Source organism: Ursus maritimus, unplaced genomic scaffold, assembly GCF_017311325.1.
Source record: "Ursus maritimus isolate PB19 unplaced genomic scaffold, ASM1731132v1 scaffold_10, whole genome shotgun sequence".
NCBI classification, from domain to species: Eukaryota; Metazoa; Chordata; class Mammalia; order Carnivora; family Ursidae; genus Ursus; species Ursus maritimus.
Genome location: NW_024423344.1, coordinates 5169069 through 5181635, shown reverse-complemented (window position 1 = coordinate 5181635; position 12567 = coordinate 5169069). Strand labels below are relative to the sequence as shown.

Here is a 12567-nt window from a genome sequence, read left to right as displayed (position 1 = left end):
CTTCTCCTTCTGCCCTTTGCCCCATTCAATCTCTCTCTCTCTCTCTGTCTCTCTCTCTCTCAAATAAATACATAAAATCTAAAAAAAAGGTAATCATTTGCCTAGTTATTTATTTTTATTATTTTTTAATTACCCACCACTGTTTTTTTTACTTTACTCTTTCCATCCAGGTTCATTTTTTTCCTTTTTCTTTTCTGAAGTAAGCTCTACAGCCAACGTGGGGCTCAAACTCACGACCCTGAGATTAAGAGTTGCACGCTCAAACAACTGAGCAAGCCAGCCGCCCCTTCTTTCTTCTTAAATAAAAATCTTTGGTTTCTCAGCAAAGCTCCAATAGTGGCAAATTCTGTTTTTGTCCTAAGATTTCTTTATTTGACCCTTTCATTCAAACGAGATTTTAATCTGGATACAGAATTCTAGGTTGAGGGTTTTCAGCATTTCGAAAATATTGGTCCAAAGCCACGTGACCTCTATTGTTGTAGAGCCCCTGGGCTCAGGCTGCTTACGGGTATTTGTTATTGCTGATAAATGATAAGATGTGTGGGGCCCTGAGCAAATACTTTTCGTGGGCCCTTGTCCATACAAATCATTTGCGTCAACAAAATCAGCATGTTAGCATCATTTTGGCAGTTCAGTCACATGTGAGCCCAAGAAAGATGTTCCGCTTTGACAAATGGGAGGGATCGTACTCACGAGGCTGCCACCCTGGGTCAAGTATCTGTCTCTGGGGACCCAGGACAGTCCATATGGGCAAGACCTGAGTTCTATGGGAGCATCTGGTTGACCCCTAAACCAGATAGAGAGTCAGAGGGTGCCTTGTAGGGTAGAGGTAGGGCCGTGGTTCACACGAGCCTTATTCCAGGCTCTGCGCGACCTGCCTAAACACTGTCAGCTCTGCTCAGTCCTTGCCTTTGGAGCGGAATGTAGAAAACTGCAAGCAAGGCACTCCAAAGCACTGTGTTGACCCCCTAAACCAGATAGAGAGTCAGAGAGTGCCTTGTAGGGTAGAGGTAGGGCCATGGTTCACACAAGCCTTTTTTTTTTTTTATAATGATTTTTTATTATATTATGTTAGTCACCATACAGTACATCCCCGGTTTTCGATGTAAGGCTCGATGATTCATTAGTTGTGTATAACACCCAGTGCACCATGCAATATGTGCCCTCCTTACTACCCATCACCGGCCTATCCCATTCCCCCACACCCTCCCCTCTGAAGTCCTCAGTTTGTTTCTCATAGTCCATAGTCTCTCATGTTTCATTCCCCCTTCTGATTACCCCCCCTTTCTTTATCCCTTTCTTCCCCTACTGATCGTCCTAGTTCTTACGTTCCATAGATGAGAGAAATCATATGATAGTTGTCTTTCTCTGCTTGACTTATTTCACTAAGCATTATCTCCTCCAGTGCCGTCCATGTTGTAGCAAATGTTGAGAACTCGTTCTTTCTGATAGCTGAGTAATATTCCATTGTATATATGGACCACAACTTCTTAATCCAGTCATCTGTTGAAGGGCATCTCGGCTCCTTCCACGATTTAGCTATTGTGGACAATGCTGCTATGAACATTGCCTTATTCCAGGCTCTGCGCGACCTGCCTAAACACTGTCAGCTCTGCTCAGTCCTTGCCTTTGGAGCGGAATGTAGAAAACTGCAAGCAAGGCACTCCAAAGCACTGTGGCTCGCTGAGGTAAGGACCCACGGCAGGGCACATGCGCGTCTAGGTCTAAGGGTGGCGCTATAGACATATGCACTTGGTTCTGGAGAATGGTCTCCTATATTTTCTTTCCCTCATCTTCTATGTTCTTTCTTTCTGGAACTCCTATTAGATATATATGAGACTTCCTCATTTTATTCTTCATGCATTTTATCACAGATTTCTTCCATTTCCTCAGAGCCTGTTTCCAGTCCACTCGTTTTCTTTTCAGTTGTTTTTCTTCTGCTTTTTAAGCGTCTATTGAGTTTTAAATTTCAATTATTATATTTTTCATTTTAGAAGTTGTATTTATTTTCCAAATCTGCTTATTTTTCTTTCACACAATTCTATTTTCTTCTTTTATATTTTTAATCATAAAACACAACTTATTCCAGATTGTGGCTCCATGACAGCGGGCTCTGGGAACATAGTTTTGCCCTCTGTCATGTCTGCTGGTTCTTGCTCATGGTGGCTGATTTCCTCTTGTGAGATACTTTGGTGGCAGACAGGGCAGGCCAGCTTCGTGCCTGTCTTTCTTAAGTTGTCCTGTCTCGTTCCTTGTCTCCTCTGCTCTTTCTTCAGAGGCTCCTCTGTTCCTGCAAACAGATTTGTATAGATATTGGCATGGGCAGAGCCTCAGCTTGGGGTGAGGCGGGTGCCATCCCTATTCCTGACATTTCCTGGTAACTGGTTTTCCCCAAGCCAGTCTTCATTCCATGAGGGAGTATAGGGAACTGGCTTTACCGAACAGTGACTGGTAGAATCCCAGCTCCCACAGAGCATCTGGATCATGGCAAACACCCTGGGCCACATGCTGATACCTGTTTCTGCTGTCACCTCTGCTGCCTCTGCCTATGACTCCTGCTGCTTCCTCCACACCTGCTGACCTGGCGCCTGCAGCGCACCCAAAGGCAGCGGCCTTCTGTTGCTGGGACCTGCCTCCTGGATGCCAGCTACTGGGAGGTTCCCCTGGGAAGCTCTGCCCACTTCCTCCCACAGCCTCTCTCCCTGCTGTCTTTATTTTCACACTCTGCATTTCTGCATTCAGCGCCAGAGAGGCCTTCCATCCCCATGCTGGCCCAGTGGAGTTTCTGAAAGCAGCGTTGGGAAACCTTCACAGACTAGGGGATGAAGCAACCCCTGCCTCCTTCCACCAGGACTCCACCCCTGGAGAGAATGGGGCCAGGCTCCCAAACCACCACCTCACCTTCCTCTTCCTCCTATTTCCATAGTACTCCCCCCACCCTCAGATTACTCCGTATTACTGTGGGTGGCTTCTGAAGCCCTCCCCAAACCTCACAGCCCCAGATGCACAGGCAGATTCGACTCTTACCATTTGCTTGCAGACTTTTTGCATGCCTTATCATACTGATAATAGAGGTAGAAATAATAACACTTCCACTTACTGAGCAGCTGCTCTGTGATAGAGCATTACATATTTTATCTCTGATTCTTACCATATTCTTTCTGGAGAATTACCACTCGTCACCATTTTGCACAGGAGTAATTAAAAACAAAAACCCAAGATGAAATTCTAACACAGGCTACAACATGGATGAACCTCAAGAACATTACGCTCAGTCTGGAAGGACTAATACTGTATGAGTCCATTGATACGAGGTATCTAGAATAGTCCCATTCCTCGAGACAGAAAGAATGGTGGTTGCTCAGGTCTGGAAAAACTCAGTCTGGAAGGACTAATACTGTATGAGTCCACTGATACGAGGTATCTAGAGTAGTCCCATTGCTCGAGACAGAAAGAATGGTGGTTGCTCAGGTCTGGAAAAAAAAGGGGGAGCAGGGAGCTGTTGTTTAATGGGTAGAGTTTCAGTGTGGAAAGAGAAAAAAAGTCTGTGGCTGGATGGATAGTAGTGACTGTTGCAAAACAGTGTGAACGTACCTAATGCCACAGAGCAGGACAGGTGAAACAGTTTAAATGGTAAATTGTAGGATCTGTATATTTTGCCACAATTAAAAAAAAAAGACTCAGAGTTCAATGACCTGCTCAGGTCCCTGCATCAGGTGAGGGACTGAGCCTGCCCTTGACTCCTGCTCTGCCTGACCCCATGTCAGGCTCCTTCCAGATAGCCACCTGTCCACCGTGCCAACTATCCCTTGCCTGTCATATTACCACTCACCTTTCACTCACCTCTTTACCTCAGAGCACAGCGCAGACCCTGGCATGCAAGTCAAACAAATGAAGCAATGACTACACATAACATGACTATGAACATAATAGAAAAGTTATCTGTTTTTATCTTCAGGGTTGGGTGGGGGGAAACTTAGCCGGAAGTAGACAGAGGACCAAGGCGATTTGCAATTGGACTGGCGGGAACTACAGGCCCCTTGGCTCTTTCCTGTCCCCTGGTGGCCAGTGCAGGCCTGCCCTAGGCGGCCTGCCACATTACAGCCCTCCTGGCGCCTCCTGCCCTGTGTTCACCTTGCAAAGGTGATGCCTCCCCTGTGGAGACCGTTCTTCCCCTGTCCCAGGAAGAAGTTTAAGTGGTAAGAGAGTTGCATGGTGGCTCCCACCGGCCGAGGTGGCCGGAGATTTCCACGCAGCCTCCTGCTGAGCGGTGGCCCCCTGGGCATTAACCTGCCACGCCTAATGAGGCTCCACACCACCTCCTCGTGGTCCCGCAGGCCCTTCCCCGCTGTTATTGCTCCTTACTGGGGCCTGTCCCTAAAGCCATGCATGTGTGACAAGTGTCCTCCTCCAGGGACAGCACAGTATGGCTGAGTGGGTGCTCCCTCTCCTACCAGCTGCAAGGTTCTAGGAAAAGGGGATAGGCCTCTGGCCTCAGACTTCCCATCTGTAAAATGAGAGGGTTAGATGAGTAGTTCCTGGACTTCTGTTTTATTAGAATCACCTGGGAAATTTGTTGCACCTGCAGCTTCTGGGGTCCATCTGGAGAATCTCAGAGGGTTTGGGCTGGGCCCCTGGGACTCTTGATTTAGATAATAGACTACATTTTAAAAAATTGTTGTGGAAAAATATACATAAAATAAAATTGACCATTTTATCCATTCATAAGTGTACAATTCAGTGGCACTAAACACATTCACAATGTTGTGTAACCTTTGCCACCGTCTATACCCAAAACTTTTCCGTCTTCCCCAACAGAAAGGAACTCCCCATTTCCCTCCTCATAGTCCCTGTAACCTCAATTCTACTTCTGTCTCTATGGATTTGCCTATCTTAGGTGTACCTCATATAAATGGAATCATACAATATTTACCCTTTATTTCACAGAGCATTATGTCTTCAAGGTTCATCCATATTTAGCCTGTGTCAGAATTGCCTTCCTTTTTATGACTGAATCATATTCCATCTAATGTATTTGCTGCATTTTGCTTATACATTCATTTGTTGATGGATAAGATAGATATTTTGGAGAGAGAAAAAGGATTAGATGACCTCGCAGGGGCCATGGTAGTTCTAGCATTCTGTAATTTGCAAACTTTTTATGGGGAGTGCTTCTGCTCCCAGAAATAATGGAGGTCACAGCCAGACCCTGCTGTTTCTCTGAAATAACAATGAAAGGGGGATGGAACCCTGGAGTTTGAACTGGACACTTGCCACCCATGGGTACGTTACGAGTGTGAAAATGAGTTTGGTGGTAGAGAGCAGGGACAGCTGGGCAATGTTACAGCTTTCCCACTGTGGGCATGTGGCATGTTAGAATTTCCATGAGCCAAGATCTCAGATTCCAGAACCCAAAGGACTGAGAGAGCATATGAAATCGGATTCATTCCGATTAAGAAATAAGAAAATAAGAAAAATGAGGTCCAGAGAAGGGATGTGCCCAGGGTCACTCAGCTGGTTGGTGGCAAAACTCAGACTAGAATCTAGTCTCTTGGTTTTTGTCTTACTGTCCATTTTCATCCTCCCTTCTTGGACATTTGGACTATAGTCTTTGGGGACCTGGAAAATATGTCTGATAATAATAATAGTAGATTGTTGAATGTGAACTATGGGCTTTGGTGCATAAAGTTCGTATTTACATCTCACAACTCTACTGTGAGGTAGGGATAATTATTGTCTTTTTTTGGTAGTGGAGGAAGAACCAGGTGTTCACGGACTGCGTAACACTGACAGTGTCCCCTAGCCGTCAAATGTGGGGTAGGATTCACTTCAGTCTCTGACTTCAGAGCCCAAGCTTTGTGTAAATCCATCCCCTCTTCTGGGGAAAAAGCCCCATGAGTCTGATAGGTCACTACCTCATCCTCAAATATGAGAGATGACATGTTGTCTAGTCTGATGCTGAACAGATTGAAGGTCGGAATACATATGTCAGGAGTCAGGGGGTCACGGGAAACCAACAACTCCATCAACCACACAGATGCATGACCCCGTTTAATCATTTGTTCAACGAACATTTAAGCATTTACTATATGCCACATAATGTTCCAGTCTTGGGATTTAATGATGAATAAGAAAGACCAAAGTTCCCTACTTGGAATGTAATCAGTATATTGGGAAGCAGATGATAAACAAATTAGTAAGTGCTGTCCATTAATAAATGCTAAGCATCAGGAGGGAAGTAAATAAGTTGGGGCGTGGAGTGGGGATGTGTGCATTTCAGATAAGAGTGGTCAGGGAAAGGTTCTTGGCGGAAGTGGGGTGCACCTGAGGTGAAGTCCTCAGATAAGACTGAATCAGCCATCACAGTTCAAGGGAAGAGCAAGTGCAGACACCCAGGTGTAGAAAAGAAGGGGGCCAGCAGGAGAACAGCAGGAGATGACTGAGGGCATGGATTGAATCAGGAGGGGCCTTGAAGGCCAAGGTAAAGGGTTTGAATTTATCCTAAAAACCGTAGGGCTTCAAGGCATCTGAGAGTCATTCATTCATGCAATAAATGTACTTATTTATATTCATATGAAATAATTGCATATTTATATTGTTAACATTTTATTTAATCAATTAATTTTTATATTTAATTTTATAATTAAGAAATAATTCAATTTTAATTAGTGTCTATTATTGTTGATGTTAATATTTATTGTTTTATTTAGTTATTTAAATTGATACATAATAATTAAAAATAAATGTTTATGTACAATAATAAATCATGGGTAAATAAATACCTACTATGTGTCAAACACTATTCCAGGTTAGAAATATAAAACTGGAAAGACAAAATGCCTTGCCTGTAGCCTAATGAGAAGAAAGACACACACACAAATGATCATGAAATAATATAACAATTGCTAAAATAAAGGTAGAACAATGAAATCCTTAGGGGAAAAATATTTTAAACTGGGCAAAGAACTTAGGGACAACCTTCTGTAGCGATTCATTGATGATTTGAGATTGAAGTTTGAATTCCCCAGGGAGACGAGGAGGTGTGGGGCACAGTGTGGGGCACAGTGTGAAGGCCTGAGAGTAGAGTTGGTGTGTTGGGAGCCCAGCCACCTCAGCGAGCCCAGAGCTCAGACTTAGGCATGGGGTGGGGTGAGAGATTGAGATGGAACAGGAGATTGGGGGACATGAAGCTGAATTGGTGAACTGGGCCCAGGTAGTAAAGAGCCTTCACTGTTCTGCTGAGGAGTCAGGACTTGACATTGTGAGGCTGGCGAGGCACAGGAGGGTTGGGGAAGGAGGGATGGGATCCTATCAGTCATTAGGAAGGCCATGGGCCATGGTGGTGTGGCTCTCAAATTCCATCTAACTGAAAAGATAGAAATTTAGGATGGAATTCAGCCTGGAGGAGGAGGAAGACCAGTGGATTTGGAGCCAAGAGACCAAGGATGAAGTTGAGATTCTCCAGGTCCTTGTACTCTCCATTTTCCAAAAGAAGAGGTGAATAGTCCTGCGTTTAGAGTAGCGCCATGTTCCCCAGCCAGGCACCTCTCTCACTCCCTGCCCAGCCTCCTGGGAACTCTGGGGATCCACGGATTGCCGTGCCAAACTGCTAGACCAGACAGTTGCTGAGGTTCCTTCTAGCTCTCTGTTAGGCTTGTAAGGTGAAGCAAGGAGGCTTTGCTCTGTTTTACAATCCTATGCCTTCATTCTGCACAAATAGGGTCATCGAGCATGCAATCTTTTCTTATTTCACTTCAAGAGGAAAAGTTGGTTCTGAACTGCATTGCACGGCCAGAAAATCATGGCTTCCAGAATCAGAAATTCAGGGTTCAAATCCCAGCTCTGCCACTTACTGGCTGAAACTCTTTTTTAAACATGCTTTCTACCACTTTCTACCATTTACTGACTTCAGGGCTGGTTATTTAGTCTCCTTGAATCTTCATTTCCTCATCTGTAAGATGAAGCTAGTAACACCCCTCATAGGACAGATGTGAGAATATGATGAAATAATGGTGTAAAAGTGCTCAGGAAGAGAGGAGTTGCTTTCAAATGTTACATATTATCATCAGTGGATCCCCAAGCAAAGAATCTGGTTTTGAGTTTATTCATCACTTCTGACAGAAATGTCCAGTGTACAAGGTCTAGCTGTCAAGTATGGGGATTTTTAAAAAAGCAAACAAGCCTTGAATCCCCATTAACTTCAAAGATGTCCCTTGGTTGGGCAATTTGTTATTCTGATAATGTTCTGTTACTTAAGACTTCTTTTGAAGCTGTCTCCAAAGTTGGTACATCCTTGGCGATGGTAACTCTTTATTCATCAGATTGAATTTTGGTGAAAAACCCATAATTATACCCAGAGAGCTCTAGATTGTGAATAGAGGAGCAGGTCAAACTAGAGAAAATGTGTTTAAAAATGAGGAATGCCTTGTATGCCATAAGTATGTTTTCTTGTGTGGCAGATTCCACTGTCCTTTTTAACATACGATTTTTCTAAAATTGAGCCTCCTGCTGTACACTCACAAAATCAATCGTTTGTTTAAAGAAGAGCAGGAAACTGGCAACTGAATTTGTTTGCTTCAGAAAATATGCCATTTACTGCACCTTTAGGCCCATGAGAGAAACGCCCTGGAGATGCCATTCCTGAGACCCCAAATCCCAAAGCCAGAGAGCGATGCAGAACCTGTGTTTAGAATGAAAACAGAGCATTCCCCCTGGAGTGACTTATCCGATTATGTAGGTGTGGTTGGCTTTGGGGGATGGGAGAAGTTTCGCTTGAAGGGACTTTGCTTTGGGTCTTGGGGAACAAGTTTCTACTGGATTCATGAAACGACACTTGAGAAGTGTAGAAGACAGAGGCTCTTGCTCTGACTCTGTCTCTGACTCACTGAAGACCTCAGGCTCTTTCTGTGCATCACACTCTTTACTGCAAAGTAATTCCCACTTCCTGGGCTGCTGCAGAGACAGGCTAATTAAAAGAACTCTGTAGCTCTCAGCCGGGTGAAATCATACTACACACTACTTTGCATGTCTCACAACGAATGACAGTCATGAGTTTTAATGCAAAGGCTCCCTTCAGATAGAATCATTTTGGCCATTCTTCTAGAATAGAACCGTGGTTTTTTTTCTCTTATTCTCCCTGAACTAATATCTAGTCATCATATCAAAGCCACCTAGAGCCAGGCCTTTCCCTTAATGTGGGATGTCTGCTCTGGTGAGAGACCAAGTCCACAGAGTGAAGAAGATTGGAGAGTGGAGGATGGAGACCTCAATCAGAGCCACTGAAGGGAGGAAAGTGAAGGAGAAGGAGCACAAAGGGAACTCTGCCTGAAGACAAAGATGAGAAGTCGAGGTAGTTTCTGTCTGACAGAACAAGGACTTCTGAGTTATGTGACTTGGGCTTTTAAGAGAGTCTTGAGCCCCATGATGGGGCACCTGGGTGGCTCAGTTAGTTAAGCGTCCGGCTTTTGATTTTGGTTCAGGTCATGATCTCAGGGTAGTGGGATTGAGCCCCACATTGGGCTTCACAATCCTAGTGGAATCTGCTTGAAATTCTCTCTCTCCTTCTCCTTCTGCCCCTCCGCCTCCTCGCACTCTCTCTTAGAATAAATAAATAAAAAGAAAACAAAGAAAGCCTTGAGTCCCATGAGATTCTACTAGTCTGCCTGACAGAGAACACTTCACTCACATTGACACTTCACCAGTTTGGTCACTGGTATCTATCTAGCTTGGGGGACAGGGTTGAGAGATTAGTCTTTGTATTAGTCACGGTTTTCCAGAGAAACAGAACCAATAGAGAGAGAAAGAGAGAGAGAGAGAGAGAGAGAGAGTGTGTGTGTGTGTGTGTGTGTGTGTGTGTGTAGAAAGAAATATATTTTAAGGAATTAGCTCAGGCGATTGTGGGGCTGACAAATCTGAAATCTGCAGGGCAGGCCAGCAGGCTGGAGACCCAGCGGAGAGTTGATGTTGCAGCTTGACTTTGAAGGCAGAAAGGAGGCAGAATTCCCTCTTCCTCAGACAGCCTCAGTCTAGTCTCTTAGTACCTTCAACTGATTGGATGAGGCTCACCACATTATGAAGAGTAATCGGATCTACCTAAAGTCTACTGATTGCAATCTTATCTAAAAAATGCCTTCATGGCAACATCTAGACTGGTGTTTGAACAAACATCTGGGTATCATGGCTCAGCCAAGTTGACACATAAAATTAACCACCACACTCTCCTACACAATACCTAATTGGGACCTACTCAGAGAATAACCTAGAATCTGCAGAGTTATGGGGAGTTGACTGGTTTGTAAACTGAAAGAAAATGTTCTCCAAAGAGGCATCAGTTGGAACTTCGCCTTCCATAATCCCCTCATCACACTTAAATTCGAGAAAGGGCATCTGCAAAGGTGCCTTGTCATCAGGTTTGACAGCCAAGCTCAGGGATTCCTTGGGCAGATTTATTAAATGTGAGAGTCCTCAAGGGGAGACACATTCTACAGTCAGACAGGACTTGAAAGCAGCCCTGGGTTGTCTCTCCTCCTTTCATTTTGTGTCTCTGTGCATCCAACCAGGGGCTGTTGGACAAGACGGGAGGCAGCCTCCACATTTGCTGGAAGGCTGGAGGCCAAGATTTTAGGTCTTGTGATGAGGGACATGAGGGAAAGAAGAAAGCAATGACTGAAGGAGGAGAAACTTTCTTTTTACAAGTGCTAATCCTAATCTTCCCTTCCCACATTGGCACTGTACTCCCTAAATCTTGCATTTGAAAAAAACACTCTACATCCTACTCTCTCTCAAGACCCAAGACTAGGTTTAGTGACATTAGCATGAACACCTCATTCTACGGAAAAATGACAGCTCTTCGTCACATGATTGCAACACCTGCTGCTTGTTAGATCTTGGTCCCTAAAGAACAGATGGGTGAACTCCCTCAAGGGTAAGAACAGATTCGGGGAGGATCTGGGGTTCTCTGTGCAGCTCCTCTCACAACTGTATGCTTGGGCTCCATCTCAAGCTGGCCCGTTTGTTTATCTCTCAGTGGACTTATTTGTGGTTGAAGTGGAAGTGACAGAAGGTGAAGAAGTAGGAAAAGCGACAGGCACAGGCCTCCAAGAATTGCTGCCACCCAGACCCACAGGCCAACCTCCTTCTAGGTTCCCTGGGGAAGGTCGCTCGGCCATGCAAGGAACAAATGGCGAAGTAGCAGCATTTCTAAGACAAGGGCAAGGAGCTGAGAAAAGAAATGATCAGGCAAGATTTAGCTCCCTGGTGAAGGTGCCTGGCTAAGACTGAGAAATGGGGAGACAAACACATTTCACCCTAGAAGTTCACTCAGATGTGATGACAGGGGTGCCTGGGGCTCATGGTCAAGCAGAACCAGGAGTTTGAGCCACAGGCTCAGGACAGAAAGGCCATGGTTGATGGGTAGTGCTGTCCTCGGGCTCTGGGGGGCCCTGGCTGCATGAGCAGGGTGGCTTCGTCATCGCTGACTTATGTCTTCTCAGGGATTTGGCCAGAGTGTTGACTTGATGTTAGCAGGTGGTTCAGCCAAGTCTGAAACATAGATCTCATGTTCAGCACTATCCCCCTCAAAATCAGAAGGACCAAGGTGACCTCGATGACAGGAGAAAGATCTCAGGCTCAGTATTTCCTAACCAGGACTGATGGTTCACCTCCCACCCCCATCTGGGTGGCCACGTCCTGTCCATGACTGGGAATCTTCTGAGTCTGAAAAGAGGTCTACCTTGCCTAGTTTGATGACATCCAAGCTTCTGAAAGACCAGAGATTTTAGAGTTTTTATGTCATGTCACTCATTTGTTGAAAGGGAAGTAAATTCCCTACAGGGTCAAGTTCAACAAGGCCCAGGGCAGAAAACACCAGACACCTGTCAAGCTGGCACTCAGGCCTCAGCAACTTCCCCCTTGTTCCTCACTCTCCCACCGCACTGCACTTCTCTGCCCTCCCAGAGCAAGCTGGGTTTCTCCACATGCCAGCTCCTTCCACCCATCCCTGGAGGGGGAACCACACGCTCCTTCCTGGCTTACCTAGAACCTCCCCCAGCTGCTGTGCTACAGCGGACTTCCCTGGGATGTCACTGCTCCCCCCCGCCTCTGGAGAATTTGCACTGATGTCTTTATGGCCAAGACCTATTTTATAAATATTCAAAAGATTTCTCTCCCTCATATTTCCTTTTTTGCTTTAACCCTGGCATTGCATTTGCAACCAAGTACATACTCTATGCTACTACTGTATACATGTGTAGAAGGAAGGAAGGAAGGAAGGAAGGAAGGACTGACATAGGAGACATGCTTGTTTCAGAACAAGGCTTCCAAGAGGAACTGAATTTGTGTTTGGAACTTTGAGGGAAACAATTCGTATCTGACACACTGAGCAGGCGTTATGTGCCTGGCTGAGAGGAGCCTGCCTCCCTAACCTGCTATTAAAGGATTGCCAACAGACGGTTCTGTAGATCTTCTGTTGTCTGTAAACAGTCAACCCAGGTAAGTAAAATCCCTCTGCAGAGTTCTGCTGGCTCAATTCAACACCAAACAAAACTGACAGAACACAGCTATTTCTGT

The 12567-nt window shown here is 45.2% G+C and overlaps 1 protein-coding gene across 1 annotated transcript in view; it reads right to left on the bottom strand.

Moving 5' to 3' along the window:
• Positions 1-2206: 2206 nt before the first annotated feature.
• Positions 2207-12567, bottom strand: part of TNFRSF19 (TNF receptor superfamily member 19) — an 81451-nt gene continuing 71090 nt past the window's right edge. Inside the window, exon 9 of the mRNA XM_008692145.2 lies at positions 2207-2290. Within this exon, the coding sequence (XP_008690367.2) occupies positions 2273-2290 (18 nt within the window). The 3' untranslated portion in view covers positions 2207-2272. The remainder of the gene's footprint in view (positions 2291-12567) is intronic.